The following is a 23,154-nucleotide window of genomic DNA, read 5'->3' on the forward strand; positions in this document are numbered from 1 at the left end:
GTCCCGTCAACCAAACAATGCCAACTGGCAAGGCTGCAGGAAAGGGCCTTCCCTGTGGCGGCTCCGGCACTCTGGAAATAGCTGCTCCTGACATCTGTACCCTTTTCACCCTCCTGGCCTTCTGCAAAGCTATAAAGACCTGGTTTTTCTGGCAGGCCTGGGGCCATTGACTGAATGAGATACCATATAATAATAATAATAATAATAATAATAATAATAATAATAATAATAATAATAATTATTATTATTATTATTATTATTATTATTATTTATTTGATTTGTATGCCGCCCCTCTCTGTAGACTCACCATCTAGATCCAGCCATGAGAGATATTGAGAGATATGTATGGCTCATACTAGGGCTTTGAAATTTTAAATTGTTCTTTTAAATATTTTTATTTGTTGTAAGCCACCAAGAGTCTTTAAGGAGTTGGCTGGCATATAAATTAGATAGAAGATAGATAGGACGGACGGACGGACGGACGGACGGACGGACGGACAGACAGATAGATAGAGATAGCGGGATAGAGATAGATAGATAGATAGATAGATAGATAGATAGATAGATAGATAGATAGATACTCCAGCCATAATTTTGAACCTAAATTTAGCAGTTTTAGAAGACTAGTACTGTAGGTCGTTTCTCAGAAATAGGTTGAGTTACAGATCTTAGGTATGGAGCACCACCTGACCTGTGACCAGTCACTTGGGTAGCTTACAAGGTGGCTAAATTTCCACCCTAGGAACCCTGCCTGGCTATCCAACTCCATCCCACCACATGGGGTGGTTGCTCTTCCTACTAAGTAATGCTCGTCATGAAATAGAACAAAACTGAAGAAGCCATAAATGATTTTACAAGCTGAAAAGACAGCTTGTAAAAACTGCCATTCAGCAGTTTTACTATGAAGACATAAACAGGGCTTGGCAGTCTGGGCAGAAAAGTTTATGCCAGTCATACTTTTCTGATGACTCAATTGCTGGAGGACTGCTTGTTAATGCTATTCCTTGAATGGACCCTGTGTTCTGTAGAATAAATCACAATTGCTGGGTTTATGTTAAGCAAATTTACAGTTTAGAATAGGAGTAGATAACCTGAGGCCCTCTCCCGTTTTAGCCACGGACAGAGTTCTTCTAACTAAAAGAAGTAAAAATTGCTAAATTTTTACTTTTTCTAAGATTTCACTTTTGCTAAAAATCAGTATGATTTACTGCCATTGTAAAGTGAGATTCAGTGGTACCTCTACCTAAGAACGCCTCTACCTAAGAACTTTTCTAGATAAGAAGGACCGTTGAACTTACCTGAACGGTCTTCTCGATGCACTGCGAGGAGAGTCCAACATGGGTGATACTTCAGCCTGATTGGTTAGGAACTGAGTTAGATTAGCATAATAATTAGCTCCGCCCTGTAGCCACCCCCCTATAGCTCAGTCAAGAAAAACGAAGGAGTAGTGCAATCAACACAACTTTATTAACTCAACAAATAACTAGACTGAGCCCCTGGGCCAAATGGCCGGGATGGGTTTGGACTCTCCTCGCAGTGCATCGAGAAGACCGTTCAGGTAAGTTCAACGGTCCTTCTCCAATGCACTGCTGCGGAGAGTCCAACATGGGATATACCCAAGATTAAGATAACAGGGCGGGAGAAGGCTGGACCAGGGGCGCATGTGATTCACACACCCTCTGCAGCACTCTCCGGCCAAATGCCGCCTCAGAGGACCCAAATGAGTCCACTTTGTAGTGTCTAATGAAAGTGTTTGGGGTGGTCCAAGTCGCAGCTCGGCAGATGTCTTCCAAGGGAGCCTGCGTGGACCACGCCGCGGAAGTTGCCGCACTCCTAGTGGAATGTGCTGTTACATGTTCCGGTACTGTCCTTGACCTTGAAGTATAAGCAGTAGCTATACAGGACGTCACCCAGCGACTAAACGTAGTAGGAGATATTTTGGCTCCCATCGTAGATGCTGCAAAGGACACGAAAAGAGCTTCCGTCCTTCGGAATGTGGCCGTCCGGCGAATGTAGATCTTTACCGCTCTACGCACGTCTAGCTTGTGCCAGCGTAGTTCCAGCGGGTGGTTTCCCTGTGTGCAGAAGTCAGGGAGAACAATGTCGTTGGACCTGTGAAACAAGGTGTTCACCTTTGTTAGGAAGGTTGGGTCAAGGCGTAAAACCACCCTATTTGGGTGGAAGCGACATAAGTCCGGTCTGACCGAAAGGGCCGTAAGCTCGGATACCCTTGTGGCCGATGTGATGGCCACTAAGAAGGCCGTCTTGAAAGATAATAGCCGAAGCGAGATACTACGGAGCGGCTCGAAAGGGGGAGCTGTTAAAGTGTCCAGGACAAAGGAAAGGTCCCATGATGGAAATCTGTGTACTGTTGGAGGCCGAAGATTGGAGGCTCCCTTGAGAAAATCTCTCACCCAGGGATGATGGGAAATGGATCTCCAGTCAGTAAGTTTGACTATGGTGGAGATGGCTGCCACCTGTCTGCGAAGGGTATTAGGGGCAAGCCCTTTGTCAAGGCCTGCTTGTAAGAAAGACAGAACGTGGTCCACTGAAGCTGATTGTGGATCCACTCCCCTGGCCATGCAAAATTGGTAGAAGGCTGTCCAGGTGGCCTGGTATATCCTTGTGGTTGAAGGCCTCCGGGCTGCCTGAATTGTAGCTATCACGTCTTCTGGGAGTGACGCTGCCTTCATCCTGTTCCCCTCAAGTGCCACGCGGCAAGCTGCCACCACTGGGGGTCTGGATGGGAGACTGACCCCTGGCTGAGGGAGACAAGGCTGATCGGAAGCCGCCACGGTGGTGATATTGACAGGTCCATCAGGTCCGCAAACCATGGACGGCGTGGCCAGTAAGGAGCGATTAATATTATCTCGGCTCTCTCCGCTATCAGTTTGGCAATTGTCCGATGGATAAGACATACTGGTGGAAAGGCGTACAATAGGCCCTCCGGCCATGGGCTCCTGAGGGCGTTGACCCTCTCGGCTCCCGGTGACGGGAAGCGGGAGAAAAAGCGCTGCAGGTGAGTGTTGTCCGACATGGCAAACAGGTCTACTAGTGGCTTTCCATATCTCCTGATCACGGCCTGGAATGCCTTCCCCCCCAGGCGCCACTCTCCCGGGTGTAGGGTGGACCTGCTGAGCCAGTCCGCCTGCACATTGTCCACTCCCGAGATATGCTCCGCTCTGAGGGATAGTAGATTTGACTCTGCCCAGGACATGAGGGCGTCGGCCTCCTGCATTAGCCTGCCCGACCTCGTTCCCCCTTGATGATTTATGTGGGAACGGGTGGCCACATTGTCCATGAGTATCAGGATATGACTGTCCTGACACTCGTTGTGGAAGGCCTGAAGAGCTAGGAAGACCGCTCTCAGCTCTAGAAGATTGATGTTGGTGTCTTCTAGATCCGCTGCAGTCCACAGCCCCTGTGCCACTTGTGTCTCCGAGTGTGCCCCCCAGCCTGTGAGGCTCGCGTCTGTGGTGATGACCACTTCCTTTGTCCTCAGGAAGGTGGAACCCTGAAGTAGGGCCGACGAGCGCCACCATGGGAGGGAGCGTCTGACCGCCCTCGGTATAGACACCAGACGATGGGAATGGCTGGATCGACTTCGTTGGTAAGGAAGAAGAAACCATTGCAGGGGCCTGATGTGGAGTCGGGCCCAAGGAACGATCTCGATGCAGGAAACAAAGGTCCCGAGTACCTGCGATAGGAAGGCCAAGGATGTCTGTCTTTGTTGACAAAGAAGAATCACCATCTCCCGGATTTTCTGTCGGCGTTCTTGTGATAGAAAGACCTTGCCTATTTGGGAGTCTATAACTGTCCCCAAGTGAGGAAGACATGTAGTGGGAGTCAGATGGCTTTTGCGGAAGTTGACTGTGAAACCATGGTCCCTTAGGGTTTGAATGGTCACCTGTAGATCTGACTGTGCTCTCTCCGGATCCCTCGATAATATGACGATATCGTCCAGATACGCCATCAGGCGCACTGAACTGGATCGGAGGGATGCTGTTAAGATGTCCAATAGCTTCGTGAAAGTTCGCGGAGCGGATGACAGACCGAATGGCATTGCCCTGTACTGGTAGTGATTGTCGTTGATGCAGAACCTGAGGTATTTGCGGTGGTCTGCATGCACTGGTACATGGAGGTATGCCTCCTTCAAATCTATGGAGGTCATCCAGTCGCCCCTCCTTATGCAGGCCAGAATTGTATGGAGTGAATGCATTTTGAACCTGACATACTTGATATACAGGTTGAGCTGCTTCAGGTTCAAGATCAGCCTGCATCCCCCCGAGGTCTTTGGTACTACAAAAACTATCGAGTAGTACCCCGTCCCGCGTTGATCTGGGGGGACCGGCTCTATTGCTCCAATGTCCAACAGGTGAAGGACCTCCTGCTGCAAGAGGGCCCTCTTGTGGGAGCAGTTGGTCCAGGGGCATTGGATAAATCGTTGATGCGGTGGATAAAGAAATTTGAGTTTGAGGCCCTGGGAGACTGTATTGAGGGCCCACACATCTGTGGTTGTACCGCTCCATGCTGTGGCAAATGCCTGGAGGCGGCCTCCAATAGGGATTTCCATAGTCCAGTCATTTTTGTCCACGGAATCCCCTCTGGTTATTGTTTCCGAAGGGCTTCCTGGATTGCTGATACTGCCTACCTCTATTGCCGTATCCACCTCTGTTACTCCTGAACGTGTTCTGGTTGTATCCACTAGAGTAAGGTCTCTGATTTTGTGCGCCCGCCGTGGCAGGCTCCTGGCGAAAGGGCTGGCGGCGGTAGAAGGGAGTCTGACGTCGGTCCGCTCGCCTGGCTGATCTTGGCAACACCTTTTTCTTGTCCTTATCTTCGATAAGGACCTTGTCCAATGACTGACCAAAAAGTTCTGACCCGGAGAAGGGTGCCGAAGCCAGGCGCCATTTAGACTTGGCGTCGGCTTGCCAGGATCGTAGCCAAAGCAATCTCCTAGATGATAGGGTTGCTGCCATTGCTCTAGAGGCGAATTTGGCTGCGTTTAAGGTCGCATCCGCTGAGAATTCGGATGCCAGGATCAGCTTGCTTAGATCCTGCCTGAGCCGCCCCTCTTCTGGCCCCACTCTGGCTTGCATTTCCTGTAGCCAGAGTATACTGGTTCTGTTGAAGAAAGAGGCGGATGCAGCCGCCCTCAAGGCCCATGAAGCCATCTGGTGGGTCTTGCGAATGAGTGTCTCTGCCCTTTTATCCTCCGGCTTCAGCCCCTCAGCCAGATCCGACGGGACCATCGCGTTGGAGACCAAACTCGCAACCGGTTGATCAATGGTCGGGAAGGATAGTAAGTCCTCAATTTCCGGATCGAAAGTGTAGAATCTACGATCCATCATAGAAGGCCCCTGTGCTGCCGCCGGGTGTTCCCATGGGCGTTTGACGCTTTCCACAAAAATCTGTGAAGATGGAATGTGGTGGGACTCCTTTTGTGGTTCATTGAATAGTCTCGCAGCTGGTTGTAATCCTGCTGCTGCCACGGGAGGCTTGGAAGCGTCTGTCACAGTGGCCACTAGCTTTGCCTTTCTTAAGAGGACATCGTAAAGGGCTGGTTTGAATAACATCGCAGAAACGGGCTGGTCTGGTGGAGGGGCTTCATCCTCCGACAGCTCGCATTCGTGATCTGTGTCCACCTCCTCCTCCTCCTCCATTTCAGACTCCTGTGGAAATGCGGAGGTATGTGGTACAGACCAAAGGTCCCTTCTAGGTGGCCTGTTCTGTGACCCAGCCACCTGCTGGGCACCAATGGACACGCCGTGCGTGTATGTATTGGTTAACATTTCTTGCAAGGCAGGTGGCATAGACTGCCAAGTCTCATTAGCCCTGAGCCCCGCTGCTGAAGGGGTGAATGTTGCAGATGGGGGCGCATAACGTGGTTGAGGAGGCTGATACCATGATTGAGTCTGAGGCATCAAAAAGTCAGACCTCTGAGGTTCAGACAGCATTTGAGGGGCCTGTCTCTCCGGGGATAATTCTGCGCTGTGCACTGAAGCCACTGAATCTCTATGTGCCCCTGGAGAGCAGCTAGGAAGCCATTGTGGCAATGTTTGTTGTGCTGGGCAAGTGGATAGTGCAAGAGGCGAAGGGTTCAGCGGGGCCTGCTTTTGGGCGGCCTCCAGCTGCGCCTCTAGGGCCTTAATCTTCTTCTCTGCTTCCTTTAAAGATGAGGAAGCTTTGGTTTTGGCTCTAGAGGAATGGGCCTTGGTGCTTGACTTCGGGGCCTCCTCCCTCCCAGCTACAGCCTCGTTGGGGGCGCTGGATGCTTGATCAGCCATCCCAAATTGTAACGTTACTCACAGTAAGTAAGATGAAAATTATATACTCTCTCACTTGTTCAGATAGAGAAGAAATGATGACCGACCGAGCTCCGTATTCACCACAAAATGGCGCTAAGGAGCTCGGCAATGGGTGTGGTCACCCTCTAGGGCTGCTGGGAAGGCTTTGAATAAACTGCGTGTTTCCGCATTCAAAATGGCGGGCGCAGCCAAGCGCGGGAAATTCAAGGTGGGCGTTGTTGCTTTAACGCCAAGCCTTTAAAATGGCGGGCGCGTCCAAGCGGGATCCGAGGCAAGCGTTAGCTGACCGCCAGCCTCTATGCTTAGCCTCTCCGAAGGCGGTCCTGCCTTCACCGGCCCTTAATAGCCCCCGCTGTGCTGTTTCGCGGCCGTTCTTCTCACCGCCGAAGCCGCTGGGCGCCGCCGCTCTCAAAAGCCGACAAACAGCTGTTCGTCGGTCTTTTGAATCTGCCGCCGAAATCGGCGGCTTCTTCGCTGGCGCGTAAGAAAAAAGCCTCGGGAATGTCCCCTTTTTCGGCTTAGCGAGCGCCAGCGGTGAGCTCTAAAGAGTAAGGGAGGGGGGTGGGGTGCCTCTGGGGCAACTGTACCTTCGCCCCTCCGAGCTCGGTGAGGTTTGGCCTCGGAGGCTAGGGACCTCAATCCATTGCAACGGCTCTGGGATTGACCGCTGGGCATGATGGTGGGGTTTGGCCACGGAGGTCAGGGACCCAGCCCAGGGAGAGCCGTACCTCTGGGCTGCTCCCACGGAGGGTGCGAGCCCTGAGGAGGTAATAAGTTGCAGGTTATACCCACGGAGGGTAGACACCTGAATCCTCTTGTCCTCTTCTGTTTCTGTAAAAAAGAAAAAAAGAGGGAGAAAAACAAATAGGAGAAGTTAATGCATTTAATACATTTAATACATTTAAAATACTTATGAAACATATATACAAATTTAACAGAGAAGTAAACTCTAGTCCCTATCACTACGACTGAGTTTTTTAGACTGAGCTATAGGGGGGTGGCTACAGGGCGGAGCTAATTATTATGCTAATCTAACTCAGTTCCTAACCAATCAGGCTGAAGTATCACCCATGTTGGACTCTCCGCAGCAGTGCATTGGAGAACCAGGTGTTCAAGATTTTTTTTGCCTCTTCTTAAGAACCATTTTCTACTTAAGAACCCAGGCCCGGGAAAATTTCCCAGGAAATTTGAGAGCAGCACCAAGGCCCGGCCAGTTTCCTGCCATTCCCGTGTTTCTCTCGCACGCAGTGTATGGGAGGCAGCCTTGCACCGGGTGTATGGGAAGCGCGTGCTCCTCACCACCTCAGAGTCCCTCTTTTTTTTTAAGCTTAAAGTTTTGGATTTTTTTTATTCCCTTCACCTACCTTCTTCCTTCGACAGCGACTGTCCTCCTCCTCTTCCTCCTCCTATCCAAATTCTGAGCTTTTATTTCTTTCCTAATGGGTTTGCAAGCATCATTTACTTTTACATTGATTCCTATGGGAAAAATTGCTTCTACTTAACAAACTTTTCTACTTAAGAACCTGGTCACGGAACGAATTAAGTTCTTAAGTAGAGGAACCACTGTACAAGGATACACACACGCACAGTGTAAGTTCTGGGATGCTGTACTTTAGAAAGTAAACATCTCTGGCTCTACCTATTTTGTGTCATCACCCCCCCCCCCCCCAAGAGGTAGTGAAGCACTTGGATTTTCCACTTGGCTTAAGCACATGTGTGAATTCATGTTATTTTGTGGGTGTGGAGATCCGTTTTTAATCTTTGCCAAAACCTTTATAAAGTCTTTTAAGTAGATATGCCTAATTGTAGATATACAATCTTCACTCTCTTATCTCAACCAAAACTCAAGAGTTATTCACAACTTGTAAAACAAACTGTATCCCTTCATATAGCCGCAAAGCTTTTAACAAAGAAAAAACAAGGGCCATTTTTCTATTTTTGGATTTGGAATTCTTGAACAAATTCTTATTGTACAGGAAACTCTTTATTTTTACAATGGGTGCGGCTGACAGGAACACCTTTGTAGAGATTAGCAATGCATGAGAACAGAAGTAGGAAGCAAATTTACAATCACCAGATGGAAGGGGGGGGCAGTGTTTTGGCTTTGATATGGAATTTATTCTGTCTTTGGGAGCCATTCCTTAATACTGTGACTTTGTCTTGTATTGCCTTGAAATATATTACATAAACATTAAGATGATGGGTTCACAATACACAAAACACATTCTATTCCTCCCCATTATTCCTGTATTCTGGAACTTTTAAATGGAGAGTTTTTATAATATAATTAAATTTATCAACTTATTAAATGGAAACATAGTTCCCCAGCTCTCTGCACTATTAGGCAAGACTGTTGATACTTTTTTTTCTTGGTAATAGTCACAGGAAAGTGACAAATCTTTGTATTACAGAGCAGACTATCAACAAATGTTTGTTTCTAAGAGTCATTCCTTCCACACATATGACTCAAAATACATCCATAGAAACATAGAAGACTGACGGCAGAAAAAGACCACATGGTACATCTAGTCTGCCCTTATACAATTTCCTGTATTTCATCTTACAATGGATATATGTTTATCCCAGGCATGTTTAAATTCAGTTACTGTGGATTTACCAACCACATCTGCTGGAAGTTTGTTCCAAGGATGTACTACTCTTTCAATGAAATAATATTTTCTCACGTTGCTTTTGATCTTTCCCCCAACTAAATTCAGATTGTGTCCCCTTGTTCTTGTGTTCACTTTCCTACTAAAAACACTTCCCTCCTGAACCTTATTTAACCCTTTAACATATTTAAATGTTTCGATCATGTCCCCACTTTTCCTTCTGTCCTCCAGACACGATCCAAATTGTTATTTATTTAATTTCTTTCTCAGTGTTCATAAACATATCCCAGGACAGGAAGCTATTTTAGCACCAACCTTTGGCTGACATAAGGGAAGAAAACACATACCAATAAATGGTGGATCATAAGCTGAACATGAACTTACAGGATGATGCAATTGGAGAAAGAGTGAATACAATCCTACCCTTTATCAACAGAATATATTCACGATTAATAGAAATCCAGTTTGGGGCATATCTCAGGATGATACTGACAAACTAAAGTTATATTCAGATGGAAGACACCTAGATGAAGTCTGGAAATAAAAATATGGACAGTTGGAGACCCTGGGTATGTTTGGCTTGCAGGACATTGCATGGAGACATAACACTGGTCAACAAAAATATCATCAGCAAAGGTAATATGTCTGTTTTATGGAGTTTGATGTGCTGATTCCAAAAATATGCTTAGTTTTGCTCTATCACTTAAAGTTTCTGATGTTGAAGCATTTTTGTTAACGTTATTTCTACAGTTTCAATGTATGTGGTAATTATTGTTTTCTTAATGTCACCAGTATATTTCCGATATCTTATAATACCATGTTTCCCCGAAAGTAAGACAGTGTTTTACTTTCTTTTTACCCCCAAAAGCCCCACTACGTCTTACTTTCGGGGTATGTCTTACATTGGAAAAAAATTGAAAGGGTCGCGTTCCCGAAGGCATCTCCCCAGAGTCCAGAAGGGCAGCCGCGGGACAGGAGCCTCGTGAGCCCTTTTCCAAGTTCAACCTCAGGACTCCAAGCGGCGTGCACGCGTGGAGCCGCAGACGCGTGTCGGGGAAGCGTGTGTCTGGAGGGGAGGAGCCGCTCTGCGCAGTTGGGCAGCCCTACCTGCCTGCCGGAAAGGAAGCGGGCGAAGGAGGGCGCAGCTCCGGCCGCTCGCCTCGGAGCCGGTCGGCCTTGCTGGCCGCTTGCAGCCGAGCCTCGGCAGGACTCGGTTGCTGGGACGAGCGCCTTCGCTGCAAGCCGCTGCCCGCTCAGCTCACTTCGGACCAGCACCATCCTTCGCTTTGCCAAGCCGGGGAAGAGGCGGTGGCGCCGCGGTGAGGCGAAGGCGAGGGGCGCGTGGGGAGCTTGGAAGTGACATCATCGGGCTCCCCCCCCGGCAATACCCCCGTGTTTCCCCGAAAGTAAGACATATGTCTTACTTTCGGGGTACGGCTTATATTAGCCGACCCCCCTGAAACCCCCGATATGTCTTACAATCGGGGGTGTCTTACTATCGGGGAAACAGGGTAATAATAATGCTGCTCCTTGGAAAGTACAGTATACCTGCTACAGAAATCAGAACCAAAAATGATTCAGAAAAGTACAAGGTCAACTGCGATGATTACAAAAAATATTTTTTTGTAGACCTGTGTAATCGTTTTCTTACACTAGAATCTGGAGTTATTGGAAAAGATTGGAAAAGATGAAATGATAAACGCAATCAAAGGAGTAAGAATTAAAGAAACCAAAGAGATATGGTAAAGATGGTATGAATGGATCCACAAAAAACCCTAAATATACCAATACAAAAAAAATTATAGGTGTACATGTAGAAGATTCAAATATATCAAAACTTTATGCCTTACTAACTTGCTAAATTGTATATAGTTTGCTTATGACATAGAGGTATGATTTGTAACAAAAATATGTAAAATGTTATGGTATTAGATCTGTAAAAAGAGATGAATTTTTTTGGTTGTTTGTTTGTTTTAAATAATAAAAGGTTTTTTAAAAAAAAAATTAAATAAAAGATTGGCCAAAAATGTTCAAAGTTGTTCCACCAGTCAGGACAAGAAATAATGAATTCATTATAGCGAAGTAATTTTTTGTTTGATACAAAGCATCACAGAGTAAAATTCAATGTTATTTTAAAGGATCCATACAGTAATAAAATAGATTATGAGCATATAGTTTATTAGTGATGTAAATGGTCCACAATTAAAATGTTCCCCTTTAAATCCATGATATCAAGTTTATGCATTAACAACTTACCATAATGACACTGAAACAAAAAAAAAATCATATACAGTACCTGATCACTTCACAATGCAAATGTCTTATTTTCCATGTCTGTACTTAAGACTGGTTGACTAGATTCATAAATGGTATGGACTAAAAATATAGGTGGGACTGAATTTTTTTAGACTCACAAACACCCATCCCTTTTGGCATTTGTCAGCTTTGTAGGATGGAATGGGTGCCTTGAGTAATGTATTGGCTTCAAAAGACATTGTTTAAAGAGTTAAGTCTCCTAGTCAAACTTAGCTGCTGAAAACTTAAGAGACAAATTTACGGTACTACAATATGGAAGAGAGTTGGCCTTCTTTTCTTCTGAGGTTTGTTTTTTGTTTTGGTTGTAGCTTCCCACAGACTAATCTGTTTTTGATATTGCTTTAAAATACGAGCAAGGCTTGATTCTGCCTTAACCCTTTTAATCAAACTCCTTTAGCTCTCTTTGTTTAATGACTGATCTTGCTCTTCTGTCTTTAAATGCTTTTATTAGAAATATGGTTGTATCCTCTATACAGTAACTCATTTTTTTCTTTATGGCCAATCATAGTGCAAACTACATCATAAATCTATTATCAGAGTGATGCACTGTAATGTTACCAAATTTTGTCCATCAAGACCTTACTAGGGACAATTTGAACTGACATTTTTAAACTTACTTTTCATTCCTTTTTAATCCAATTTCATGTTATCAATCTCGTTATATTATTCAACTTTAACTAATAAAAATAAAAGTACTTTGTGTCTCCTGGCCTCCGGAGCCATATGGATATGATAACTTTTTCTCCTACTAATCCTATCATTTCTACTAATGGGACCAGAAGCTAAGCAACAGAAAGCCAAGAATCCAACTCATACCAGAATAGTAGAGATATATTTTCTCTCTTTCCACAAAAATCATTCTGGTAGGGAAATTATTGTGATGTGACTGTAGATCCATCAGCTAAATGTTTATCAAGTTCCTGGAAGCAGATTTGTTCCTCTGCTGTTTAGCAGTTTATGATGAGTTCAGGAATTGGGCTTAAGTAGTAAAAAGTCTATATACAGAAGTTGTTAATTGTTTCCTAAAATATATTTCCCGCATTTTAAAAAATTTACATGGAGAGAAGCAAAAGGGTAGCCAAAGCCTTGTGTCTCTTTAATGTTGCAAAGTTTGATTCCAAGAATGAGATATGGCATAAGATTACAATAGTTTTGAAAGACACAGGTATTAACATCTTACAAAATGGAGGAAGGGAAGATGCAGGCTAATATAATGCTAAAGTTCCCTTGGCTAGTGAGGCAGAAATATTTCAGCTATCATTCTGTCTCTTTTCATGCACTGCCAATACTAGGCATATGGCACCCAATGTGACATGGGCGATTGCAAACTGGATTAGTAATAAAGGGACTCCATTGTTGGAGATAAAACGTTCCAACTACCAAACCAGCTCATTTTCCAAGACTTTCATGATTTCTATCAAATTCGTTTGCCCTATTTTCTTTTTAATCAAAGAGTTGACAATGCAACTGTATTTGGACTGCAAACTGCCTGGCATAGCTCGGGCTTCTCTGTGATATTTCTTTCCCCTTCCCACACAAGAACACTTGTTCTTCAGCTCCAGAAACTTTCCTGTTACCTTTAGATGTGCTCAGCACACAGAGTTGTTTAGAAATGGAAAGGGAACTGGGAAACGCAGTTTAAAACTCAGCAGAGAACAAGTGTTAGCCCTTGAATTCCATTGCATCAGCTATTTACTACAGTCCAAATCATAGAATTCTGTTGGTTACAACCTGCATGTAAGACCAGATCTCCTTTCTCAAGATCCACATTAGAAATGACACTGGAAGGAGAGCACCAAACCGAAAAGTTGTTTTATTGGTACCATACATGACCATAAATGGCACAAACTATGCAAAAAAAAAAAAAAGCTTTACATTGCCCCAGGGGAGTAGAAAGGGACAAGTGGAGAGAGCCGGACAGAGCACACGTTATCACTACATGCTGAGCCACAGCAGCAGAGCACGTGACACTCTTATTTGAAGTAGGAAACTGATACACGGGAGGAAAAAAAACCCTAATTCCCTTGTAAATTACACTACTAGCTGCTATAATTACCTGCCCGCAGGGGAGGACCTGGGCCCAGTAATACAAAAGTGACCAAACTGCCATGAATAGATCTCAGGTTCATCCAACTGGGCTCCCAGCAGAGTAGAGAATATCTAGGATTCCAGAGCACGACTTGAAAGGAAATTCTTCTCACAGCACTAGACAAATCATGGTGAAAACTAATCTGATGACAATGCTGCTGCAAAGCGAGAAACAAAAATCTTTGCAGATAGAAATACCCTAAGTTAAAAGAGTATTGTGCCATGTCAGCAGAGGTGTTAAGGTGGAACGGTGACATGTGTTCGCCTCTGTGGCTCTGAGTGCCAGCAATTATGCTATTGCACCTGGATAGCAAAATCGCACGCAGATACGCAGGTGTGTGTATCTGCCCAGGTGCAGTAGCATCATTGCACTGGACTCCACTAGCACTCAGAGCCACGGGGGCGAGCACACGCCACCGTTCCACCTTAATAGCCCACCTCTTCATGTCACTGCAGCCTTGGCAATCACCCTCACAATCCATCTAGGCCCGGGGGTGTCAAACTGGTGGCTAGTGGGCTGGATGTGTCACGGGCAGGCCACACCCACCGCAGCTTCACAAAGGCAAAAAAACATTGCAATACGTCCCGACATGTCACGTGACACGATCCAGTTTGACACCCGTGGTCTAGGCCAGTGTTTCCCAACCTTGGCAACTTGAAGATATTTGGACTTCAACTCCCAGAATTCCCCAGCCAGCGGATGCTGGCTGGGGAATTCTGGGAGTTGAAGTCCAAATATCTTCAAGTTGCCAAGGTTGCGAAACACTGGTCTAGGCCATGGGGAGGACAAAATATCTTCACGGTATTTTGCAGTCTTCTCGAAAGTGGAAAACCGTGCCTCACTCGCAACTTTTGAGGCCTCTGTGACATAATAAAGCATCTTTTCTCTCCAAGATGTACAGGATTAACCTAGCTTTAAGGAAGAACATTGGAAGGTAGAAAGGAAAATAGGTGGATTTGTTTCCTTGGAGATTTAGTACCAGGATTTCAAATAAAAATGGACATGTCCGGCTGGGCAATGATTTCCTAGAGACCGTTCCATAAAGAGAAGAAACAGTTGGGTTCTCTTTGCAAAACGTGGCTATATTGCTTCCCGAGATGCCACGGCCCCGTTCCTGTGGTTCTGCACTGCTGTACATTGGTGACAGGACCTTCTGAACTCTCCTGCCTCCCAAGAAGGACACCCATCACAATCAACTCCTCCCCACCCACCACCAAAGGTAACGGGAGCGGCAGCCTTAGTGAGAACACAGTGAAAGAACAGCATCATACACACAGCATACAGCGCAGAAATATACAAGCACGAGGTACACAAATCTTAAAAGGGGGAGAGGGATATGGCGGAAGAGGGTTGGCGCAGGAAGAGCAGCACACACAAATTACACGAGGGGGCAGGGGGGGCAGCCATGCTGTCCTCAAAGGAGTGTAGAAAGGAAGTTTGCAAAGTCTCTCGTTGGTTTGAAGCTCTCAGAACTGTATACAAAAACTAAGACTCCCAATTAGTAGACAAGCCTGTACAAAAATCAGGATTGGGGGGAAAAATAGGGAGGGAGGGCAGATTATTTTTTTTTAAACTTACAATTTTATTTTATTTATTTAAAAAAGCCCAAAATACTGAGGGGCAGGGTATGCATGAGGACTGCAATTTCCTTGAAGAGCAGGTTGGGGCAAAACAGCCCATGCCTAAAGAGGTGACCCAAAGGGCAAATGGCCTTCCAAGGTGACTGCAGAATATTTTTCTATAATGCATTCCATAAAATTTAAAACCCCACATAATCTCCTGCATGTTGGCTTTCTGGGATCTTCAGGCAAAAGAGAACGACTGCTCTGACATCTCTTAAGAGAGTCGAGACGAACTGCTTAAAATTTAACCCACAAAAATCATAGCTGCCCCAATGTGAGTCGTGATGTGGAGTCATGACATTGTCCACAAGACTCTAAGACTCTCCTGCTAAAAATGGAACCTTCTTGGTGCCCCTTATAGAAAACTAAAGGATAAAAAGGGGCCAGATTTTCCCTGCCCATCTTAAGTACTCAATCCTGTGGCCTCCCAAGGAACTTCATGCGGATCCACCAAAGCTTTGAGGCCTCGGCTATGAATACCACTCCCTAACAGTGTTGCTTACGGTATCCAGGGCGCTGGATGCGTGGACGGGGAAAGGAGAAGGAATTAAAATTCTGTTGGGGCTAGAAGCCCACTGTTCCAATTCTGCCCTAAAGGGAACAGCCGAGAGTGCAGGCAGCAGGGAATCGTGGCCGGGTTAATTGTAGGCAGGCAGGCGCTGCAGTGCTCATAGGCCTTGATACCTTGTTGGCCAGCCACTCTTCTTCACAAGTGTCCAGGTAGAATGGTTTCGACTCAGTCCGTGGGGCACCAGCCAAGTCAGGCCCAGCTGGGCACTGTTTGGGGGGCTTTATTGTGATGCTTGCGACGTTGGGTTCTCAGACTTGCTCTCCTGACTGGAAGGGGGCTTGCTGTTCCAGGGACTGTTGGCGCCCAACGCCGGAGAGTTGTTGAAGCTGTCCTCGTCATCAATGCCATTGGCAGCGTCAAACTGTGTGTTCTCCAGCCGGGTGATGAGGCGCTCGTCTTCGTCACCAAACTCCCCACCCATCAGGGTTGGCTCGCCCACCACCATCACATCCTGAGGAGGGAAGAGGGTCCCGAAACATAATCGAGGTGGAGACTGCCCTGACCCATACCACAACGTTCAAGGGAGCTAGCTGTCACAACAGCAAGGGTCTCTTCCCCTACCCTCCTAGAATGAGGAATCAAAATCAGCCTCTGCCTTTACTCATCCTTACCTAATCTGGCACCTTCCAGATGTGCTGAGAGTCAACAACTAGACATGTCAGAGAACATCTAGAAGGGACTTTATTTGTGAAGGTTTCAAGGTTTCAATATTCCCTTTGAACATTGTCCCAACGTTGCTACCTGTTTTTATTGCATCTGAGCATCTGATAAATCAATGGATGTCCTGGGATAGTGGAGAATCAAAGTCTCCTCTCAATTTTCACCTCAATAATTCAAGACCTATTGTAACCTATAGTACCTGGATATCTTCCTACTCACACAAAAGAATTAGACTCCGGCCCTAACAGGGTCTACACAGAGCCTTCAAATGAACAGCTACATTAAGGGATTACATTAATCCTTTTTACCTTGTAAAACAGGATGGGCATAATCAAGATAAATATCTCTGGGACCTCTACAGTAGATTAGCAAGGATTCCTGACATTCATTTAACAGCAACAACTAAGCTGCTTTCCCTTTCTAAACCAGGTTCCAGAAAAAGAACATCTGATGGAAAATTGGGAATGGATCACTAGATCAAAGGACTTTGAGAGATCAATTCTGGCTGGCTTACATGCTCAGAAGTGATCTTATTCCTTAACTGTTAAGGCCGTTTCTCTGGATCTGGCTTGGAGGACTCCCAGAAGCATGAATTCTATCAGGATTGCGGTAGGAAGCATCACCCGACCTTTGGGGAAGTGCGTCAGCTGCATGAAACTTGGCCCCAGGCCAGGGCTGAGCTGCTAGCCGGAACACCTAATTGGGCTTGCCTCCGCGGCTCTGGAGGTACTGTGAGTTCGAGTGGAATTATGCTTCTGCACCCATGCAGGTAGGGACCCAGGGGAAGAGCCTTCTCTGTGGCGGCCCCGGCCCTCTGGAACCAACTCCCCCCAGAGATTAGAACTGCCCCCACCCTCCTTGCCTTTCGTAAACAACTTAAAACCCACCTCTGCCGCCAGGCATGGGGGAATTGAGATCCTCTTTCCCCCTAGGCCTTTACAATTCTATGCATGGTATGTATGTATGTATGTTTGGTTTTTATATTAATGGATTTTTAATCATTTCTAATACCAAATTACTATTGTACACTGTTTTATTGTCGCTGTTAGCCGCCCCGAGTCTCCGGAGAGGGGCAGCATATAAATCCAATAGATTAGATAGATAGATAGATAGATAGATAGATAGATAGATAGATAGATAGATAGATTAGATAAGATAGATAGATAGATAGATAGATGATAGATAGATAGATGATAGATAGATAGATAGATAGATAGATAGATAGATAGATAGATAGATAGATAGATAAGTAGGTAGGTAGGTAGGTAGGTAGGTAGGTAGGTAGGTAGGTAGATAGATAGATAAGATAGATAGATGATAGATAGATAGATAGATAGATAGATAGATAAGATAGATAGATAGATAGATAGATAGATAGATAGATAGATAGATAGATAGATAGATAGATAGATAGATAGATAGATAGATAGATGATGGATATTGGATGATAGATGATAGATAGATAGATAGATAGATAGATAGATAAGATAGGTAGGTAGATAGATAGATAGATGATAGATGATAGATAGATAGATAGATAGATAGATAGATAGATAGATGATAGATAGATAGATGATAGATGATAGATAGATAGATAGATAGATAGATAGATAAGATAGGTAGGTAGATAGATGATAGATAGATGATAGATAGATGATTGATAGATAGATAGATATATAGATAAATAAATAGATAAATAAATAAATAAATAAACAAACAAACAAACAAATAAATAAATAAACTACACATGGAGACGCAGGTGCGCCCGTGTTGCGGTGAGGTTTTTTGCTTCCGCACATGTGCAAAAGCAAAACACTTGCCAGAACACGGGCGCACCTGTGTCTCTGTGTGAGATTTTGCTACCTGCACAGGCGCAGAAGTACAATTCTGCTCGAACTCACAGTACCTCCGGAGCCATGCCCAGTTAGGCATTCCGGCTAGCAGCCCACCCCTAGCCAAGGCATTCTCAGGTTAAAAGGAAAAGGAAAAAATGAAAAGGGGATGCTTACAGGTACCTGACTGGAGAGGGCAAAGGTGCTGGCCGGGCTCTTCTTTTTGCTGTTGCTATTGTTGGTATTGCCTCCGCCGGAGCTCATGGTGCTACCACCAGACATCTTCCTTTTCCGGCGCTTACTGGGCTGCTGACGTGCAGGTTCAGCTACGAAGGAGTTTTGTGAAATAAAATTTGGTGAGATATCTTGCCGTTAGTAAAAAAAGAATCTTACGTTCCCAATTGTTTCAACACGGTCAAATTCTTTAAATGTACATGTTGCAAGCAAGATCTGAATAAACACTTCCCGTTATTTATTCATAAATTTATATACCGTCTGATTCAAACTTTATAGCATTATCTATATTTCCACACTGACTTCCGCTTTCATTTTTACCTCCTGTGCTTTAGTTTCTGTTAAAGCCGGGTGTCAGTTAACTCAAGGGAAATAAGGCAGGAGGCAGCCTTGCATAAAAATAGCTGTTAATTCAAGGACTCTAAAACAGTTAACGGAACTAGGGCTGACAAGCTTCCTTATTTATGGGAAGCTGTGGGGTGGGGGGAGGAGAGAAACCAATAAAAACTATCCAAGTCTCCCCAAGGTGGTTGCTTAAGTTCAAACAATCAGGCAGCAACCAGGGAGGTTAAGCCAGGATTCAACAGTTTCAGAGATAGGATTTTAGCCCAGGATAGCGCTCATCAAAGCGTTGAGGCATTCCAGCTACAGGAAGCCAATGCCCTACTGCCCTCAGGTGGCCTTTATTGGCTAGTGCACAGGATATTCTTCCCTACCGCTCAAAGGTCTCACCAGGTGGCGCCACCATGCGTTGCCATTTCTGGAATAAGCACGTCTTGAGGCAATCCCGAGGACTGAGACTGTAAGTCTTGTGTCGAGACATCAACTCCTGCATTGGTTCTAGGATTACGCACAGCTGGTAGGAAGAAGAGGAGAGAGACATTCTGTAGTGGAGGACAATCCCAGATGGAATCCTCCTGGATAGATAGGATTTCTAGACATTGATCTGAACCTGGCCAGATATGGACACAGATATTCTGACAAGACAAGCAATTTCTCCATGCCTGATACCTGGGACGTACAATAAAGAATAAAGAAGTGCATCAATAAAGAACAATAAAGGATAATTGTTAAAAAAATAAGGAATCTTTCTTTCATCTATCACCGTTCATCTATCACCGTGGACTGTACTATCATCGGTATTCAGATGATATTCAATTGTACAATCATGTCTTGGGTGATGCTGTCGATTCCCTTTCATAGTGCATGGAGATTTTGGAAGTCTGGATGGGAACAATTGGCCTCAACTGAACCCTGGTAAGATAGAGTGGCTGTGGACAGGAGGGTCGTCTATATTCTAGTTCTTGCCATCCTTGATCCTGGATGGGGTTGCATTGTTCCAGACCAAGCATATAATTTGAAGTTCCTGCTGGAGTATTGAATCTGCTTGAGGAGTAGGTGGACAGCCCTGGCTAGGAGGGCCTTTAGTCAACTTTGTGTTGTTATGCCCCTTCCTGAATCGAGAAGTTCTTCTCTGACTTCCTTATGCTGAACTCATCTCCCATACAGACTACCACAATGTGCTCTGCATGAGGCTATTCTTGTGAGCTACAGGTGGCAAAGAACACGGTGGTGTGGGAAGATTTGGGGCATCCCTAGGGTTGTGCAAGTGATTACCTGAGCTGCATAGGATGCCTGTTTGCTTCTGGGTACAATTCAAGGTGCTGATTAGTCCCTCTAGAGCCCTTCACGGTATGGGAGAGCACCCAGTTAGACAGGAGACATGTTGCAGACACCACTGTTTAAAGAATTTGATTGGCAGGGTCTAGGAAGAGAGCCTTCCCTGTCACTGACGCTGCCAGATGAACTATCTTGCCCCAGAAATGACGTGGGTGCCCACTCTTATAGGCTCCATGAAAGCATTAAGGTCTAAATCCATCAACTGGCATGGGAATCTAAAAATATGGGAGTGTTCCTCCAACTTAAAAAAAAATGTTTTTGTTCTGCTTCTGTTTTTAACTTTGTTTTTGCCTATGTTTCTCTTAGATGGCTGTATGTTTTTAAAAACTACCCGGAATCATTTGCGTGAGATGGGCAGTATATAAATTTGATTAGATTAGTAGACAGGCAGGTAAGACAGACATGTATTTATTTCTAACCTGCCTTTAATATTTTTACATGATGAACATATCCAATACATTTTCCTCATCCTATTTCCCCCACAGCAACAACCCTGTGAAGTGAGTTGGGCTGAGAGAGACTGGTTTAAAGTCACCCAACTGGATATCAAGGCTTAAGGAGAGACTTATGGTGGCCCTCTAACTTCAATCTTGTTTATGCCTTGTTAGTTGGGATCAAGCTGGATAGAAGTTCCGTGAGCTTCAATTACCTTTAGAATTCACAGGCTTTTTTTGATTGCTAGCAAATTCAAATATTAAAAATATTTTGCCTGGAGCACCTGTGAAGCTTTTACTAGAAATAATGCAGCACATTGACTTTTATGCTAAATAGGTTTAGTCAAATCTGGATTTGCAAAACGTATGAGATGAACTTTCCCCGTATGCTTTCTTATGTTTATGTTTGTTTATGTTTATTTAGATTTGTATGCCGCCCCTCTCCGCAGACTCGGGGCGGCTCACAACAAAGTGGAAACAACAGTATATAACAAATCTAAATTTGTACTAAAACATTTTAAAAACCCCATTTTCTAAACACGCATACATACACACATACCATTCATAAATTGTATATGCCCGGGGGAGATGTCTCAGTTCCCCCATGCCTGACGACACAGGTGGGTCTTAAGAAGTTTACGAAAGGCAAGGAGAGTAGGGGCAGTTCTAATCTCCGGGGGGAGTTGGTTCCAGAGGGCCGGGGCCGCCACAGAGAAGGCTCTTCCCCTGGGGCCCGCCAACCGACATTGTTTAGTTGACGGGACCCGGAGAAGGCCCACTCTGTGGGACCTAATCGGTCGCTGGGATTCGTGCGGCAGCAGGCGGTCTCGGAGATATTCTGGTCCAGTGCCATGAAGGGCTTTAAAGGTCATAACCAACACTTTGAATTGTGACCGGAAGTTGATCAGCAACCAATGCAGACTGCGGAGTGTTGGTGAAACATGGGCGTACCTAGGTAGGCCCATGACTGCTCTCGCAGCTGCATTCTGCATGATCTGAAGTTTCCGAACACTTTTCAAAGGTAGCCCCATGTAGAGGGCATTACAGTAGTCGAACCTCGAGGTGATGAGGGCATGAGTGACTGTGAGCAGTGAGTCCCGGTCCAGATAGGGTTGCAACTGGTGCACCATGCGAACCTGGGCAAACGCCCCCCTCGCCACAGCTGAAAGATGGTTCTCTAATGTGAGCTGTGGATCGAGGAGGACGCCCAAGTTGCGGACCCTCTCTGAGGGGGTCAATAATTCCCCCCCAGGGTAATGGAAGAACAGATGGAATTGTCCTTGGGAGGCAAAACCCACAGCCACTCCGTCTTATCCGGGTTGAGTTTGAGTCTGTTGACACCCATCCAGGCCCCAACAGCCTCCAGACACCGGCACATCACTTCCACTGCTTCGTTGACTGGACATGGGGTGGAGATGTAAAGCTGGGTATCATCAGCGTACTGATGATACCTCACCCCATGCCCTTGGATGATCTCACCCAGCGGTTTCATGTAGATATTGAATAGCAGGGGTAGGATTGTGAAAAACAGTTCAGGTGCAAGTTTTTCCACCTATGGCACAGATGAATCTTTCTTTCCCCTCCTCTCCTTTATATCCCAAGAAACTAGGGTGTGTCCAGTTGCAAACTAGACTGTCTCTTATCTGACCGTCTCCTTGGCAACAGTCTCTTCACTTGGGTTCCCAGGTCTTTCCCACATCCCTTTACAACTTGTGTTGTAGAATCACAGGTGCTCCATTACTGAGATTTTCAAACAAAGTTGGACATCTATTTAACTGGGATGATTTGAGGATTCCTGCTCTGGATAGGAAGCTGATCTGCAAGGCCTCCAAAGTCATTTTAGACGCTATGTGTTGTACATACTCCTGATCAGTTGGAGGATGATGAAGATATTGAGGACTCGGATTCAGATAGTGTTTATGAAGTAGTGGGGGGGCTGGGGTTATAGGTAGTAGAACAGGTGGGAGGCCAGCCACAGGATGGGGCTATGAGTTTAAGATCTAGTGAGGGAGAATCAGACGCTCGCTGGGTTAACCCTAAATTCAGAAGGGTCCAGAAACGTAGAGAGCAGAGGTCTGGAAGAAGATATTAAGGAGAGGAATGGGTTAAATATTGTAGTGATGTATTTGGCATGTCAGGGGGTCAGTGGAGAAGAACGGTGGAGTTTCAATGTTGCCGAAAAGAATAATGGATGTGTTTTTGCCACGCTAAAGTAAGCCAAAGTATTTTGTATTGTATTCAGTCAGTGCTGCTGTTTTTCAAAGTTATGTGGTTAGGAAAATAAATCTTGTTTAAGTGAAGCAGGAAGAGGAATGTGAGAAATGCGGCTAAGAGAGAGATAACGGATCGAGTGCTATATGGAATGTGTTTGAAGTACAGGAGAGCAGAGAAATAAACAGAGTTGCTTTATTCATGAAATGATGCATTTAATAAGAGTTATTTGTAATTACTAAATTTCTACCAGAAACCAGAACACTATGATTCTCTGATTTTTGTGTATACCAGCTTTACCCTAGTTGCCCTGTACAATTACCCTGAGATTCCTACAGACTTTGTTTTCACCGGTCATAATTCATCCAAAATGATTTGGCAGAACTTCCAGAACACAATTTGGGGTTGTTGTTTTTTTTCAGATTTGAAACAAAGCATATTTTTTTCTATACATCACTAGTGAATTTATACACCCCTTTATTCTATCATAGTAATATAGAAAAAGTGCCAAATGTGCCAAAAAATGCCACTACTCTAAAAATGTAACAAGTGGAAATATGATTGTGTTTTATATATACATTATCTGCC

General features: G+C 45.1%; 1 protein-coding gene and 1 long non-coding RNA gene across 8 annotated transcripts in view; one reads left to right on the plus strand and one right to left on the minus strand.

Annotated features, from left to right (window-relative positions):
* Positions 1-13,629, plus strand: part of LOC139167865 (uncharacterized) — a 26,171-nt gene extending 12,542 nt beyond the window's left edge. The window contains exon 2 of the long non-coding RNA XR_011559202.1: positions 9,188-13,629. This is a non-coding gene — a long non-coding RNA (uncharacterized lncRNA). The remainder of the gene's footprint in view (positions 1-9,187) is intronic.
* The window catches only part of LDB1 (LIM domain binding 1), a 97,248-nt gene continuing 86,397 nt past the window's right edge, over positions 12,304-23,154 (minus strand). For 4 of the 7 annotated variants that reach the window (XM_070752917.1, XM_070752915.1, XM_070752919.1 and 1 more), the window contains exons 9-11: positions 18,974-19,097; positions 18,185-18,333; positions 12,304-15,966 (exon numbers count right to left, since the gene is read on the minus strand). In XM_070752917.1, the coding sequence (XP_070609018.1) occupies positions 15,736-15,966; positions 18,185-18,333; positions 18,974-19,097 (504 nt within the window). In that variant the 3' untranslated portion in view covers positions 12,304-15,735. The remainder of the gene's footprint in view (positions 15,967-18,184; positions 18,334-18,973; positions 19,098-23,154) is intronic. The other 3 variants (XM_070752918.1, XM_070752916.1, XM_070752921.1) reach the window with 1 other exon arrangement.

This window comes from Erythrolamprus reginae, chromosome 5 (genome assembly GCF_031021105.1).
Source record: "Erythrolamprus reginae isolate rEryReg1 chromosome 5, rEryReg1.hap1, whole genome shotgun sequence".
Classification (NCBI taxonomy): Eukaryota; Metazoa; Chordata; class Lepidosauria; order Squamata; family Dipsadidae; genus Erythrolamprus; species Erythrolamprus reginae.